Source organism: Stenella coeruleoalba (assembly GCF_951394435.1).
Source record: "Stenella coeruleoalba genome assembly, chromosome: 14".
Lineage (NCBI taxonomy): Eukaryota > Metazoa > Chordata > Mammalia > Artiodactyla > Delphinidae > Stenella > Stenella coeruleoalba.
The window spans coordinates 60720484-60736284 of record NC_137160.1 but is presented as its reverse complement, the minus strand read 5'-3'; the positions used below and the strand labels follow the sequence as shown (position 1 = coordinate 60736284).

Below are 15801 nucleotides of genomic sequence, written 5' to 3'. Positions count from 1 at the left end.
TGATCATTCCTACGACGGGCTGCAGTGTGGCCCTTTTATGAGTTGAATCAGTCATGGGATGTCTTCAAAAATTGGATCATATTGGCTAAAAGCAACTCTTTTACCTAGAAAGGGCTGTGGAAGTGTAAATAGAATGGGCGCGGCTCTCCATGACACCGCTGGGGGTGGGGATGAGGAGGGATGGACCCCTGAAGGCACAGATGTTTTATGAAGCCCTGAGATGAGGGTGGATGCAGGGGAAGCTTTACGGCTGATCTGAGCATCAGCGTCTGGACTAGAAAACAGCTCAGACAGTGGAGGGTTGAGACAAACATCTCCCGTCCACAGAACGTGGCTGCTTCTCTATTAAATATCCATGTTCCAGGGCACATCGTGGCCACTTCCCTGGTAGATAAACTGCCCACGAGTCATGCCGGAATCACATGGATTCTTTTAGGCCACAAAGACACCTTTTAAACTATTTATTGTGTCAGGAAATTAAACAACGACCTTTCAGGAGCTGAAGGAGTTAATCCACCCCTACCTCCAGCTTAAAGTGAATCCCAGGGCCTGCTACTCAGCGGCTGTAACTGACAGTGCATTAGAAGAACAGTGATGTACGACTTCCTGCTTCCCCCCTTCCTGGTACTTACAGATGAGCTCACCAGACAATTCTACTGGAAAGCATTTGACTTTTTTATTTGGGCACGTGCACTGCTGTGTTTAGAAATCTGGGGAAGCCAAGTCTATGTCACCAGGAGTATGTATTTGAAGAACTTATTTTGTGTCGTGACCATTAGAATGCTAAGTTTATAGCTGATAGTCAAAATGATTTTTATTCATCAGTTCAACCCCAGCAGTGTGTGTTTGCCTGCGGGGTGGTGTTGAGAGTTGTTGGAAAGGGCATGAGATAGGACGGGAGGTCACCCTTTCATCCTAAAGCCCGTCTGATGGGCAGAGATCTGCGGCTGGAGGCCGATCCCTATGACTGTTCCTGGAAAGTGTGTGGCTGCGGCATCCGCTCATTCATTCATTCGTTCTCTAAACCTGTGTTGCAGACCTGATCTTTGCCAGGCACTGTTTTATATCTTGAAGAACTAGAGGTGAATAGTACGCAGATTTTACCCCTAAGGAACTCACATTCTAAAAGAGAAGATAGACTTTCTTATAAATAATTACAGTACACTCTGTTAATGCTCATCGTGACAGTATTTTAGGAAAGCAGTACAAAACAGGATGCCTAATTTCTGGCCTGGGTAAGTTGGGAAGAGGCTTCCTGGAGACGTTGCCATGTGAGCTCATCAGAAACTTGAATTCAGGGGTGTCCAGGGAGACAGAGGGGGGAAGAGATTCCCTGAGGAGGAGGCTATTTTCCCCCCTTGGGATGTGAACTTAACTGTGATAAGACATCACTGTTGTGAGACAACAATGTGACAGTCAACAAAGAAGTCTCCTTTACTCAGAGAATTGGCTGAAAAAGAATTGGCTCGGGCTTCCCTGGTGGCACAGTGGTTGAGAGTCTGCCTGCCGATGCAGGGGACACGGGTTCGTGCCCCGGTCTGGGAAGATCCCACGTGCCTCGGAACGGCTGGGCCCGTGAGCCATGGCCGCTGAGCCAGCGCTCTGCAACGGGAGAGGCCACAACAGTGAGAGGCCCGCGTACCAAAAAAGAAAAAAAGAATTGGCTCCAAGCACATCCTCTCTTCCTGCTCTAAGAGCTACACCAGGCAGCTTATGTTTGTGACTATCTCCTGGCAAATAGCGTAGGTTTACTACGTCTGACTCTGTCTGACTCGTGAGAGTCAGAATCCCAGTCCTGGATCCGTGCTCACCCGTTTGCCATCACAGAGCCGGGCTGGTTCCTACGGTGGTCTGAGATTTCCTCTTTGAAAAGAGAGGAGCTTCCAAGTTCAGAAAGCGTCACGCTCAGGGTTCTCCCCTTGCTCCTTGAGTTTAACTCCCTGAGGAAGTGAAGCATCAGGCGCTCTACCCGGTGGGGACTGGGTTTGGGGCCCCATCCACCACCAGACTGGGACTTTGGGAATTCTCGCACGTGTTGGGATTGCAAGACATCAGCCTTTTCTCCGGCTGTGGAGCTTCAGGATATGCCTTTCCCCTTTGTTTTTCAGATAGGAGCATGCGGCTATATTGAAAAGTTGGTTCAAAATAGTTGCTGGTTGATCCAAGCTTTCAGCCTGGCCTGCACAGTCAAGGGCTACAAAATGCGTAAGTATGAAAAGCAAATTTGGGAACAAAAGCACAAAGAAGGAAGGGCAGTGTATTGTTCTAATTTAGAAACTGGGCCGAAGCCCCTGAAGGGAAGAGGTGAAGGGACGTGAGTCAGCGTCTGCACGGAGCTGTGGGCTTGTGCCACGCTGGGGATCTGTGCTCAGGACACACACCCCCACCGCACCTCTCATCCTCTTCCACAAACGTCCCTGTCCCCCTCCCCAAGCAGGTCTAGGGGGCAGTTGTGGCCTTCAGCAACTCCTTGAACTTCCTTGAGTTACAACGGGAAGGGTCACAGATGCCCACACACGCCTGTGACTGCTGCGGTTGGAATCTCGGTCATCAAGTAGCTCTGCCTCCAGACCCCCCCTCCTCTGAAGCTCAGAGAACCTCCACCGTGGGAAGACAGTTGGGAGCAGCAACAGGGTGTCTGGAGTTAGATTCCCACCTGTACAGAGGCAGGAGTTCCATTTCCGCCCCTCTGTGTCTTGCATCAGAACCCTGGACAGCACCTCCATCCTCCTTGGCGCCCAGGATGGGGCCTTGAACATGAAACCCCTCCCCCAACTCTGCCTTCCAATCCTTACTACACTTTGCAGAGGATGAAGAGGCACTGGAGTTTGTTCTGACTTAGGATCAGATGTTCTGTTGACACCCCTTCTTCCGATAGACCGTACCTGCTCCCCTGGCTACCCCTGGGGAAGCCCATTCCCAGAACATGTGTCTTTTTTGTACCAGAGATTTCCTCTGGCATTGGGACATAGATGCTATTTCTCCATGGCCCTTACTGGGTGGGAGGGGTCCCTTTCCATCCTCTGCCTTACATTATCAAGAGCTCACTTTGTGGTCAGCCTTGTGAATCAGTGCTGATACTGGATTTGAAGTGTGTGCCCTTGGCTGGGAATAAACCCACTCAGAGGGACTCAGTGCATCGGAAGTTTGCTCTTACACCTGTGTGATTGCCCAAGTCTGATCATGCCACGAGGGTTTATAAAATAACAATGAAAATGGGTGTAAGTTTTCATTTTTTTCTTCTTTTTCTTTTTCTTTTTGCCCAGCTGATGATGATTCCTCGTGTAAACTACCGAGCGGGGAAGCAGGGATTATTTGGGACAGCATATGCTTTGCCTTCCTTCTGCTGCAGAGAAGAGTTTTCATGAGTTACTATTTCCTGCACGTCGTGGCGGATATAAAAGCTTCACAGATCCTGGCTTCGAGGTGGGTCAGGCCAAGGAGTCAAGGGGTTTCTCTTAAGAAACCTGTCAGGAAGTGATATTGCACTCTTGATTCCTGTCTGAGCTTGCTTGTAAAACCCACAAGAAATTAAGAGATTCCTTTCAGGAAAACTGATCCGAGACGGCTTTAGCCCAAGGCCTTTAAGATCTAAAACAGAAGAGTAACAAGCAAGTCTATGGAGGGAATCACACCTTATGAGGACTGGGACACCCTTGAAGGTTAAAGATGGGCTGGTTGTCTGAGCCCCTCGGTCCAGACTTCATCACTGGAGTAGGTCCTCTGGCCTCAGTCAGAACAGGAACATAGGCCACGTCGGTCCAGAGTCTAGTCCGTCTCCCCCCACCCCCCACCCCCACTGCCGCCTCCTTTTTAAGAAGAAACTCCTAAAGACAGAGAAAAACATAATCTGTTATTTTTCAGACCGTAGACAGAGGAGCGTGTTACTCCAGCCTCACCCTAAACCCTTCCTGTTTGTCTTTCCTTATCCCCTTCCTTTCAGGCTCTTCTTCCCCAACAATCTGATTTTTTCCTTCTCTGGGCCAGTGGCACTGTTTATTACTTTCTCCTTAGATTCCCCCTTTTTCCATTTTCTGCCCCCAGTCGTATAGGTTTAGGGAAAAGACTGGGAAGAGACCTAGGTACTAAAGAGGAGGCCATTGAGATGGGGGTCAAAGGGCAGCTGCACGATCCCCTAGAGCGAGCTTGTCTCTGAGACCCTGGCCCTGCCTCAATCCCATGGGACCCATGGTGCTAAACGACCTTATAAATGCTAGCTTGTATCATGTCAATTACCAGTATTGATCATTCTGATTCTCTCTCTACCACCAGTGTTCCCAGAGCCTATTTCTTCTCTGCCAGGAGAAGCAACATGTGTATTTCAAAGGTCCATTTAAAGGCTGAGAATTCCCAGCCATTGTTAACTAACCTGGAGCCAAATAGGATGAGGACCCAGTCGGGCACCTGCATTTTTTTTTTCACATCTTTATTGGAGTATAATTGCTTCACAATGGTGTGTTAGTTCCTGCTGTATAACAAAGTGAATCAGCTATACGTATACATATGTTTCCATATCTCTTCCCTCTTGCGTCTCCCTCCCACCCTCCCTATCCCACCCCTCCAGGTGGTCACAAAGCACCGAGCTGATCTCCCTGTGCTATGCGGCTGCTTCACCCTAGCTATCTATTTTACATTTGGTAGTGTATATATGTCCATGCCACTGTCTCACTTCATCCCAGCTTACCCTTCGGGCACCTACATTTAATCCGAGGAGCCTTGCTGCACCCTCAGCCCTCACCATGTAGATGGACGCTGACTTCATTTAGGGACAGTAGTTTACCATTACAGTTGTCTTCCTAACGCCCAGGACGTCATTTTCAGAGCAGAACATAATGCCTCATCCCAATAGTAACCTTATTTACTTGTATGTAGCAGCCAGTCCTTTTGCTAGCAAATGCATCTCTCTCACCTTCCCCTAAAATTCGGTCCTTAGACACTCCGGACATAATAGTAAGCCAGCATCTTTTTCTCAAAGTTGTCACAATTATTCACAAAGCATAATCTTCCTGTTATAGAAACTGGTGGCTTTGGTCAGAGTACAGCTCATGCTTGTCCAAAAACAACCATGTCTTAATAAGCACTGAACTCACAATGCAGCTTCCAAAGACTAGACTAGACATTCATTCATTCACTCGTTTGCCACCTGCTCTGTTATGAGGAGGTGGATGCTTGCCATGCGTGCCCTCCTAGAGCCTGCAGACGGGCAGGGAGATGGACCCGTCCACAAGCCGCTGCAGGTGGTGGGACACGCGTGATGCAGGAGGCATTCGGGAACCTGGGGATTGTAGGCAGGTGTGCAACCAGCCGCGGGGCAGGACCAAGGCAGCCTCCATTCCAAGGTACAGCCTGAGGGATGAACAGGAGTGAGAGGAGGAAGGTGCAGGAGGGAGACAGCCGAGGGAGGTTCCCGGGGGGTCGGAGTGGCTGGCACACAGACATGTGAAGATGAAGACAGTAAGTGGAGAGAAACAAGCTGCGGGAAGGCCAGACTATCAGGGGCCTTAGAACCACGTTTATGACTTTAGAAGTGGCTGCACTTGCTTTTCAGTGGGCTGCAGGACAGATGGGGTCTAAGCAGGACCATAGGCGAAGGGACCAGGTAGGTGCCTGCTCTGGTGATCCAGGATGGAGGTGATGGCCGGGACCAGGAAGGGATAAATTAAGATAGTTCAGAGGTGAAACTGGCCCAGGTGGAAATCGATTGGTTGGCAGGGAGGTGGTGATGGGAAGGGAAGAGGGGAGGGCACTGTGCCCAGGATTCTGGCCTCAACAGGTGGTGGGGGGACAGCCCCAAAGGTAGAGGGTCTGAGGAGCTCTCAGCCGGGAGCGGAGTTGGGCTCCGACTGTGGAGCTGTGGGTCCATGAGCTTGTGAAACACACGCAGCCCGTCGGGAAGCCCTCGGGCAGCTGAGTGGACGGGTCTGGAGATGTGAGGAGACTTGAGGGTCATCGATACACAGACGGTGTTGGGGCAGTGGAGTGATTGGAGCTGCCCGGAGAGAATGTGGAGGTGAGACAAGGACCCTGGGCAGCAGTCACACCTCAGAGATGGGTGGGGAGTCTGAGCCAGTAGGAGAGCGTGGGCCCGAGGACAGCGGCTTCAGAGCGGAAATTCAGTAGACAAGATACGCAGAGACAAGGCTGAACGCTGAAATCAGTGACCTCGACAGGTGGGGCCAGAGCCAAACACCAGCGAGTTCAGGTTGAGGTGACGGCTTGGGGATGGTGCCTGCAGGATATTTGACTGCAGGGACAGTGATGCAAGGCCGTGCGTAGAAACCCGTGCGGTGTGTTCTTTTTCTAAGATCAGCAGACCCGAGCATGGTTGCATGCCTGTGCGCAGGATGCGGTGGGGATGGGAAGGTAGAGATGCAGGAAGAGGGGCTGAGAGGGAGGGCCAGGGCCCCTCAGGCTGCGGATGGGGAGGCGCTGGCCACTGGCGTGGGCTGTCACCTTCTCCACGTCACCGCAGGAAAGGCCATCTGGGGTGGGTGGCAGGAGGCTGAGAATCATTGCCTCGTGACTTTGTTCGCTCTGGAAAGCACGCAGCTGGGTCGTCTGCCAGGAGTGAAAAGCCCTTGACAGAATTCTAGTTTGAGGAAAGTGTAAGGAGCTTGAAACAGCCGCTGTAGAAAAGCAGAATTTCCGTGGCATGGGGGAGGGGGCAGTTCACCAGATCCTCTGCCCAGCCCTGCATTCCTGCACCGCTGCCGCCCCGTCATCAGGCAGCACGGGACCGGCATCCCAACGGGCTCCCGCAGACGGGATGGACCCCAATGGGACAGAGCTGAGGATACGGAGAAGTTGATGAGCTCTAGGGGACCTGGAAGTGGCTTGAAAAGTGAGAAGGAACAGAAGGGAATTGAAGGACAGGAGGAAGAGAATCAAAGGGAAGGGGCTGGACGGCCCATCCCATTGCATTTCCCCTCACGAAGCCCCAGCTTGCTCCACGCCCTTTCCTGCTTACTGAGTAGAAAATGAACCTGAACTCACCCCTCCTTAAATGTCCCCTCATGGGACGACCATAATGAGGGCAGGTCAGGGGCACAGGCTTTAAGAGGCTTGAAGGGGCCTTGACAGTCTCAGAAAACACACACCGTTTTCTTTTCTCTTATCCTCAGGGTTGTGAGCAGCCCCTCCCGCCAGGGGAGGCAGGAGGCGGTGCGTGTCCATCCACAGGGAAGGGACTCCCACTCCCAGCCAGGCAGCTGCCCCCAAAGAATTGTTTTCTAGCCTTTAGTAACCGTTGTCAGGGGAAGGTGGGTAACACCGATAAAAATGCTCATTTGTTCCATGTTTCTGACTTTCTTTTAGGGGGGCTGAACTTTTCCAGGCCACGATTGTAAAGGCTGTAAAGGCAAGAATTGAGGAAGAGAAAAAGTCCATGGACCAGCTTAAGAGGCAGTAAGGATGCTTTCCTTTTATTTGGGGTTTGCCTGGTCCCATTCTGCCAGCTCTCAGCTCCCAGGGAGCCCCAAGCCCTGAGGAATCCGTTTGTGGTAACTTTCACAACTGCCCAGGTGTTTGCTCTGGGTGTTGACTGAAATGGAAATGGTCCAAAGGAGGAGAGCATGGGGTGGGGGGAAGGGGGCCGCCATGGGCGGTCCTAGTTCAGATGCTTACTCGGGAGCCTTGGGCAGGTCTGCCGAATTCTCTGAATTCCAGTTTCCATTTTTAAATCAGGACTCACAGTTCTACCTGAGTATTGGTAAAGATTAAACAGTTAGTGAATGAGACCGGGTCGTTCCCAGTAATACTCACTTGAAGTCCATCATATCTGTGGGTTAAGTGAACAAATACAGAGTTCTCACTTTGGAAGGATCTTTAGAGATAATGTAATCCAGTCTGCTTGGGAAGAAACTGATGACCCATGTAATAGATGACTTAAAATCCACAACTAGGGCTTCCCTGGTGACGCGGTGGTTGAGAGTCCGCCTGCCGATGCAGGGGACGCGGGTTCGTGCCCCAGTCCGGGAAGATCCCACATGCCGCGGAGCGGCTAGGCCCGTGAGCCATGGCCACTGAGCCTGCGCGTCCAGAGCCTGTGCTCCGCAACGGGAGAGGCCACACCAGTGAGAGGCCCGCATACTGGATAAAAAAAAATCCACAACTAACCAGAGGCAGTACTAGAAATACACCCCGAATTTCCCTGTATCCAGTTCAAGGTCTCCTTTCCCACCACACCATTCTGGAGAACTCAAGTAATGGACTGACTCCACCCAGGAGATCTGAGAATTCTTTCTTTCTTTCTTTTTTAATTAGCCCACTGAAAATAATTATTCTCTTAGAGTGAAATTTCTAGCAGTAAGTGGAACCTCTGAGGATTGCTAGTGCCTCCCATGTTTGGGGCCAGGTTTAACAGCTGATGGCCATAGAATTCAAAACCGAGCCACTTTCTCTAAGGAAACGGAGATACTGTCAGCCCACCAGGAAAATTCCCTGAGTTTGCTAGGACTACTTAATTCCATCCTGACCTCATTTTTCCAGCTTCTTTCCCTGTGCAAAAATATTTGCCAGTAAAAATTACACTATCCCATGGCATGGTTATTTTCACAATCAAAGATATGAGTTATGTAAAACTATAATGAAAATACAGTATGGTATAACTATTACTATTGTTGTTTCTAGCTATCTAAATCAGGTGTAGAGAAATAACAAATTTGAACCCACATGTAGAATGTGTTCTGAATTTCCCATAAGTGAGACCTGTTACTATAATTTATGTCACTGGATTTTTCCATTTTTTTAAGAATGCATGCTCTCAAGTGAGAGGTGAGAATAAAAAAGAATGAAGGCAGTGATCATTGCAAAAGACAAATATTATTTAAGCTGCCCAAAACAGAAATGTCACTTAAATCGGTTTAAAATCTTGGGCAATACATTCAGGATTTTAAGAAACTAAATTAAGAAATGAAATCTTTCACGAGGGCAGATGTGGGAGAAAAAGCTCAGCATTGCGGTTTCTGAATAGACTTCCTGAATAAACAGACAAAAAGCTGCAATTCAGCATTTTTCCAGATCCAATAAGAGCTTAGATTTGACATGGAGAAGAGTCGCAGGGTCTGATAGAATACTCGAGAACATTTGAGGAGCAACTTCCTATTTACAAAACAGTTCTCACGCGCATACCTCTTTTCACCTGACCTTCACGACAACTATGTGAGGCAGACAGTATCTAAAAAGATAATGCAAAACCTGGGAGAATAAAGGATTTATATTTCATAATTTGCTGTGTTCAGAATGGCTTTGGTACAGGTATAAGTGGACTTAAAGTATTTAGCATAATTACTATTGATCATATCATTGAGCTAGCACCTGTGTAGTGCAAAATAACATGGGTATAAAAAAAAAAACCAAGGAGACGTGTCGCTAATAAGTAAGCATCCACAAGTCCCAAATGTTGACCACTTTGTCCATGATTTTAGCTGTTTGCATAAAAGTGTACAGGTAACTATGGGTGTGTTCTTGGCATTGCTGCTGCTGTTTTGTTGTACAGGATGGATCGCATCAAGGCCAGGCAACAGAAATACAAAAAGGGTAAGGAGAGGATGCTGAGCTTGACTCAGGAGTCAGGGGAAGGCCAGGACATCCAAAAACTCTCTGAAGAGGATGATGAAAGTATGTTGAAACATTTCCTTCTTAGCCCAGAGTACCTTGATGTTGAGTAAAAGCATGCTATTGGGTAGGGCTGTGAAATAATGTTACTTTTCCTTCTGCCAGTTTTATCCATGTATCTTTTTAACTCAGCAAGTTTTATGTTCCCATTGTGAGTGGGATGTGTTTGTTTGTTTCATAAAGTACATATTTAATGAGTCTGTGACTTTACAAGTATCCCCCCAGTTCAGCAAGACGACTTTAATATAACCTAGCTTCTGTTTCACGGACGTGTGATTCTGAAGAAAATAGGATGAGTTTGCTTCATTTGTTCCTTTAGGGAAGCTATTTAAGATATGCAGTCTACTGTTGCCTTTGATTTCTATAAATTTTATACAAAAATTAAATATGTAGGTCTCTGAATAATAGTAGTTAAGATATCATTCAATTATGGTCTGTTCCAATGAAACTTAAGATGAAATACATATTTATTATATCTAATTATAGATTTGTTATATCCAATTAAGTTTAAAAGCTCTTTTTAAAGATGTTTGCATGGTGGTTTTCTGTTTGAAAGGAATGGAGAAGCAATGCATGGTATTCTGCCAGTGCATAATATCTATTTATCAACAGTAAATTTATATTTTTCCAACCATGCATTAAAATAATCACAAGAGAAATTTCTGGTTATTGGAATTATGCATTTTAACAAATTATTTGCCACTAAATTGTTCTATAATATTTGGGTGATGCTTCTTTTCTGTTAATTCCATGGAAAATTTACTGTGAGATGCATTTTTGACAAATAACCCCTTCATTATTATATTTCTTCATATGCCCTCAATTCCTAGAGAGAAAGTGAAAACGTGGCGTTATGTTCATAGAATGCTGAGTATTTACCTTGTGAAATCGGCTGCTGACCCATGGAAACTTTTCAGATTCAGTAGAGTTTCTTTTCCTGACTTCTGATGTACTTTTGCAACTTGTCTAGATTTTGACAATTGAGTTGTTAAAGCGTGGTTTTCAAAGTTTGTTTTCTCACTTTCTAAGAATTAATATTTGGACATATTTTATTTTAGGAGAAGCAGACAAACAGAAAGCCAAGGGCAAAAAAAAGCAGTGGTGGCGGCCTTGGGTTGATCATGCTTCCAGTAGGTTTTCTTGATCCTCTTACAATTTCATCGATTCTAACCCTTATATCCTTGACCAGAATTCAGGCGTCCCCATGACCTGTGTGTCCCATGCATGGTTTGACGCTTGTGACTTGATAGGGGGTCAGAGGGTAGGAACTGTGATCTCTGTGGGTCTCTGAGCCCGACAGACGGAGTCGTCCAGAGCAATCAGCTGATTACCCTGTGGCTTACGTGCTCCCAAGTACCACTTACAGACTCAGAAAGGGAAGAGGGATTGATTACTGTATTATCCAAGTCTGAGGTCCAGAGTTCTGCTGAGATGTATTTGTTTCATGGCTGAAAGCCCTTCTTAAAAATGAGTTTCAGCTCTTCCTGGGACTCTGCTTTAAGGAGAACCGCTATATTCGGAGTGTCCGTGACCCTCTTTGTAAGGCACTTGACGTGAATGCCAACGAGCACCAACGCCCTCCCTCCCCGCCGCCCCATTCCCAGAGCTTTGATTCCATTTGCATGTAAAATTTCTGGGCAATTTATTAAACATAAAGATGAGGACCTTAAAACACATTTACTTTCTCACCCTGCCTCCTTCCCAGTTTCAAAACAGCTCTAAAACTACACTCTAAATTCAATGCCCAACATGTGGCTGGCCTCAGAGGCACCCGCAGCTCAGCCAGGACCAATTCAGAGCAAAGTCAGAAGATGGTTTTGGAAAAGCAGAGCTTCATAGCCACACAGAATTGGAGCATTACCCCGCTGATCACGAGAAGAAAAAAAAAATGGATGAGGAATCGTGGAACTCAGTGGCTTTAAATGCTCCGCTTGGCAAAGGACACAGCACTCACTATTGGCGATGGTATTCTAATGGAACGATCCATTTCAATCTGGCCCTCCTTGAATTTGTTAGAATATTGAATAATGATTAATTATCTTGCAAATTACTCAAAATGTCTTCAGCCGTTTGCGTCTTATGTCTCGATTACTGTAGCTAATGTAATCACGAGTAATATCACCAAGGTCCGTAACATCAGCAGGGTGATATTCAGAATCACTAGAAAATCACAGATCAGAATCCTTTCCCTCACCTAATTCTTACTGTCATTTAGATCTGGTATTGGCCTTTCACCCAAGAAATAATTTCCTAAAATCAGCAAGCCCATTTGAGGAAGTGATATTCAAAATTTGCTCAGGATACCTGGATGTAATCAAATGTAATCCCAAATATTGAATTTTAGCATTATGGTATAAAAAAAATCCATGAGTTCTAAAGAGTTTCATTTTATTTGCTGCTCAAGTCCAAAGACAAAGATTCAAGTTGAAATTCCGTGTGACTCTTATGGTCCACTGGCGTGTCAGTCATGCTAACAATCTCGTAGTGCAGATGCTGTGTGCCAATTTCTATCAAGTCACAAGTAAACTGTGCCTATCTTTCTGTTTTAAAGGGCCCTTTGCTAATTTAGAGAGACCTATCCATTTCAAAATGGTGTCATACTGATGTTTTGTCCTTTCGTCCGGGGTTACATTCCTACTGCAATCGTTGTGGTTCTTTCCTTTGCTCATGTAAACATTGCATTTTGGAAGGAATTGGATATGGTCTTTGATCATCACCTTATGAGTTGGTTATCCTTGAAAGAACTTCTTCTGAAGGTTATTGACTTTAGATTTTCTGATTCATTTCACCCTCATTATATCAAGTTCTTGAAGGCTGGTATTACACTACCTGTGCCTGTTACAAGACTTCCAGTGCAATAATGCTGGGATGTGTGCCACTCATAGTTTGGAATCAGAGTCTGACCGTGGCGTTAAAATTTTTCTACAAAACATATTCCTTTTTACCAGCTGGTGAGGAAAGGAAAGGAATTGACATGAGGTTTATTTTGTAGACCGTGACGATTTCCAGAACTTGCCTGGAAGCACTTTATTGAAAGCCCTTTTTCTGATCTCTCTTGAGTCACTGGGCTTTTAAATATTCCTTAGAGGTGGCAAGTGTCTTTGGAGTGCCCTTGTGTAAACCCATTGACGACGTAATAATGCTGTTACGTTGTTCATATTATGGGTGAGCATCTGAGATGCTTAACATGGTCTGTAGGGGACACCCTCTCAGTTCCATATCTATGTGCACACAAACCATTGCATCATTGCTGTTCAATGATACCTTCCATCCTCGTGTAGTGGGTCTCCGTGTCAATTCTGTATAGCCTAAGTCAGTGCCAAGCGTTACTTTATTGTCAAATATCTGAACTAAAGGGCCAAGTTCCTTTGGGATACAGGTGGTGGGATTTTAAAAGTCATTTTCACACTCAGCCGTCAGCATCAGCATTCATGGTACATATATGGACCCAGGCTGGGGCAGGATAGCTATCAGAACCCAGAAACGTATATATAAGAGCTTCTCTACTTGTTATTAGCAGATAGAACTTCAGAAAATAGTCTCTATTTCCTAGTTTTATTTCAATAACAATTTATAAAGGAATTGGAGACTTCTAAAATACTTCCTTCTTTTTTTGATGTGTTAATTGTACTTGTCACATACAAATTGGCAACATTTTTCAAATAATAAAAATCAGTGTTATGACTGTGATGAAAAATGTTTGGACTCAGTATCCACATGAAAAAAAGTTATTGAAGGTATGATTGAATACAGTTGAAGCTATTGTTGATTTTAGAGGCTATAATGAGGGTAAAATGTTCAATATTGCAAATCTTGGTTTTTACTAAATGACCACGTGACGTCAAGTCCATGTGACTTTCCCTCAAATCTCTGAGCTTACCTGAAGCATTACTTTCATGGTCACCCTCACTGTCCAACAGAATGCCGTGACTTTGGTTTGTTCTTGCTTATTCTTACCTTATTTTGAATTGCGTTTATTTCCTCAGGCTTAGGCCCAGTCCTCTGGGCCTGGTTCTTTCTTCAAAATAAAAATAACAAATTACAGTGCTTCTGTTCAAGGATATAAGGCCCAATTCATGCACACTGCATCTTCACGATGGAGCCTTCAGATTTGTCTGAAATCTGGGCAAAATTATTCACTGTTGTGTTTAGTGATATTCAAGCAACTAATTTTCAACAAGCCAAGGTTCCCCATGACCTTACAACGGAGAAGTCCAAAAGATAAATAAAGACATCACGTGATGTCATCCAAAAGACACCTCAGCATTTGAAAACACAAATGTAACTTGAAAATATGAATATGTTTTCCTGCAATGATGGTACAGTTCTTGTAGCATCAGAAATGCACATGCTGGGTCTCTTTTCTCTGATACAGTAATGATCAAATTGATAAAGATTCCATTCTCAAACTTCTTTAACTCTCTGAACATTTCAGCTCTCTCTGCTCCCGTGCTTAAGACAGCAGTATGTCCCGGTAGGGACAATGTCAGGCAAGGCAAGGACGATCCATACTGTTTGTGCTTTGGGTCTTATGGTCGGCCCAGTTCTCCTCAAATTTCAGTAAGTGACTGAGGGCTCCTGGTTGACCAGAAGCCTCACAGCGCTAAACTGTGTGGACCATGTCTGCCGGACCTCCATCTGTCCCATTCTAGGCGTAGAAACAGCCAGAGTGTGGTGGTGGTGCTCTTTTTTTGATGTTACCTGCCCATTTGCTCCTCATGACAATGTGTGATTTTTTTAAAAAACTCTTTCAAATGTCTTGCCATCTGTGTTACGGCCCCATGTCTGCACAGTATAAAGTGAAGGAGAAGGCTGGTGACACTGATTCTTGCTCCTGAATCATCCTGATTAGCTTTGCTACAGCAGTTTGGACCCATTCAGACAACAGCAAAGCCTCTGCTTCACTTTGGCCTTGCCTAAAGGCCCCAAAGTGCTGAATTGTGACACGATGATAGTTTTCAGTCCTTTGGCCATCTTGGTAACCAAGGCGGTTGCCGCAGAGCTGATCTGGTGCATCTGTGTAAAATTTGCTATGAAAAAGGAAGAAAACGCCAGATGAATGCAGCTGTGGCCAGGTCTCCTCGGAGGCCTGGACGAGGCCTGGTGCTCTGCAGACCACATAGCACCCCCTCATCTCCTGTTTCCTCCACCCCACCAACGTCTCTTGCTGTGGTCCTTTGAAGGACAATTTGTGTGTCTTTGGGGGCATTTCATTCATACGCCCCCAGTTATCTCATATCTCTTCCAAGAAATAAGTAAATATTTTGTTTTGCTTAGTGGTCAGGAGTGGAGATTACTATTTGTTTGAAACGGACAGTGAAGAGGAGGAAGAGGAAGAATTAAAAAAGGAGGATGAAGAGCCTCCACGAAGGTCAGCTTTCCAGGTAATTACGGGGATGAGGGAATCACGGTCTTTGCTAGTTGAAGAGTTTTTCTTTTTGACAGACCTTGATTGCAGGCCTAGATTTCTTCTGCCGTGTTCATATGTTGTAGCTCCCAGAAGCGTCCGATTTACATCTGAAACAGTGTGTCCCATCCTGCTGCTTGCTGTCAGCGTTGCCATCATTACCGCAAGAGTTCCTGCGGGAGCACTGGTCAGCCAGGGCTTCGTTCATTTGCATAAAAAATTCTGATGCTCTATCAAAACTAAGGCTTCCTTGGGTGAACTTTCCTTTGCTGGCATTGCTTTGTGTTGTTTGAGTGGACTTCTAGTTCCATAGGTGAAATAGTTGACCATGAAAATAAAATCCCTGCTTTGTTGTGAAAATAAACGGTCATTTCAGTGTTACTTCAAATTTTGAAAATCAGTTCCGTTTGTATTGCTAAAGATTTTAGAATGTATTAAAATCATGAAAACCTCCAGCCCAGTTTTGACGTTCTCAGCTTAACTGCCTTTCTTTTTCAGAGCCTGCGGTATCATTCTTGGCGATAGGACTCACCAGCCTAGTATCGTGTATCCAGTGAATGTCTAGTGCTTGTTAAAGTTAGTAGAGTTACCTATGGGATGAAAACTTGGTATAGATTTCTGTTACAAAGGAGCGTATACAGGACTCTTCTTTCCCATTTGTTAGACTACAGGGCACACAGAAGGACGTCCATCCAGGCTCATGATGTGTCCATGAGAAGGCCATTGTCAGCTTGCTGGCCAGGTCTTCCCAAGCTGGCAGGTTATCTCCACCCCTGTCT

The 15801-nt window shown here is 45.9% G+C and overlaps 1 protein-coding gene across 1 annotated transcript in view; it reads left to right on the top strand.

Moving 5' to 3' along the window:
* The window catches only part of PIEZO2 (piezo type mechanosensitive ion channel component 2), a 71577-nt gene that overhangs the window by 6511 nt on the left and 49265 nt on the right, over nt 1-15801 (top strand). The window contains exons 8-13 of the mRNA XM_079943037.1: nt 2109-2205; nt 3267-3426; nt 7315-7404; nt 9497-9618; nt 10674-10745; nt 14893-14999. Of these exons, the coding sequence (XP_079799163.1) occupies nt 2109-2205; nt 3267-3426; nt 7315-7404; nt 9497-9618; nt 10674-10745; nt 14893-14999 (648 nt within the window). The remainder of the gene's footprint in view (nt 1-2108; nt 2206-3266; nt 3427-7314; nt 7405-9496; nt 9619-10673; nt 10746-14892; nt 15000-15801) is intronic.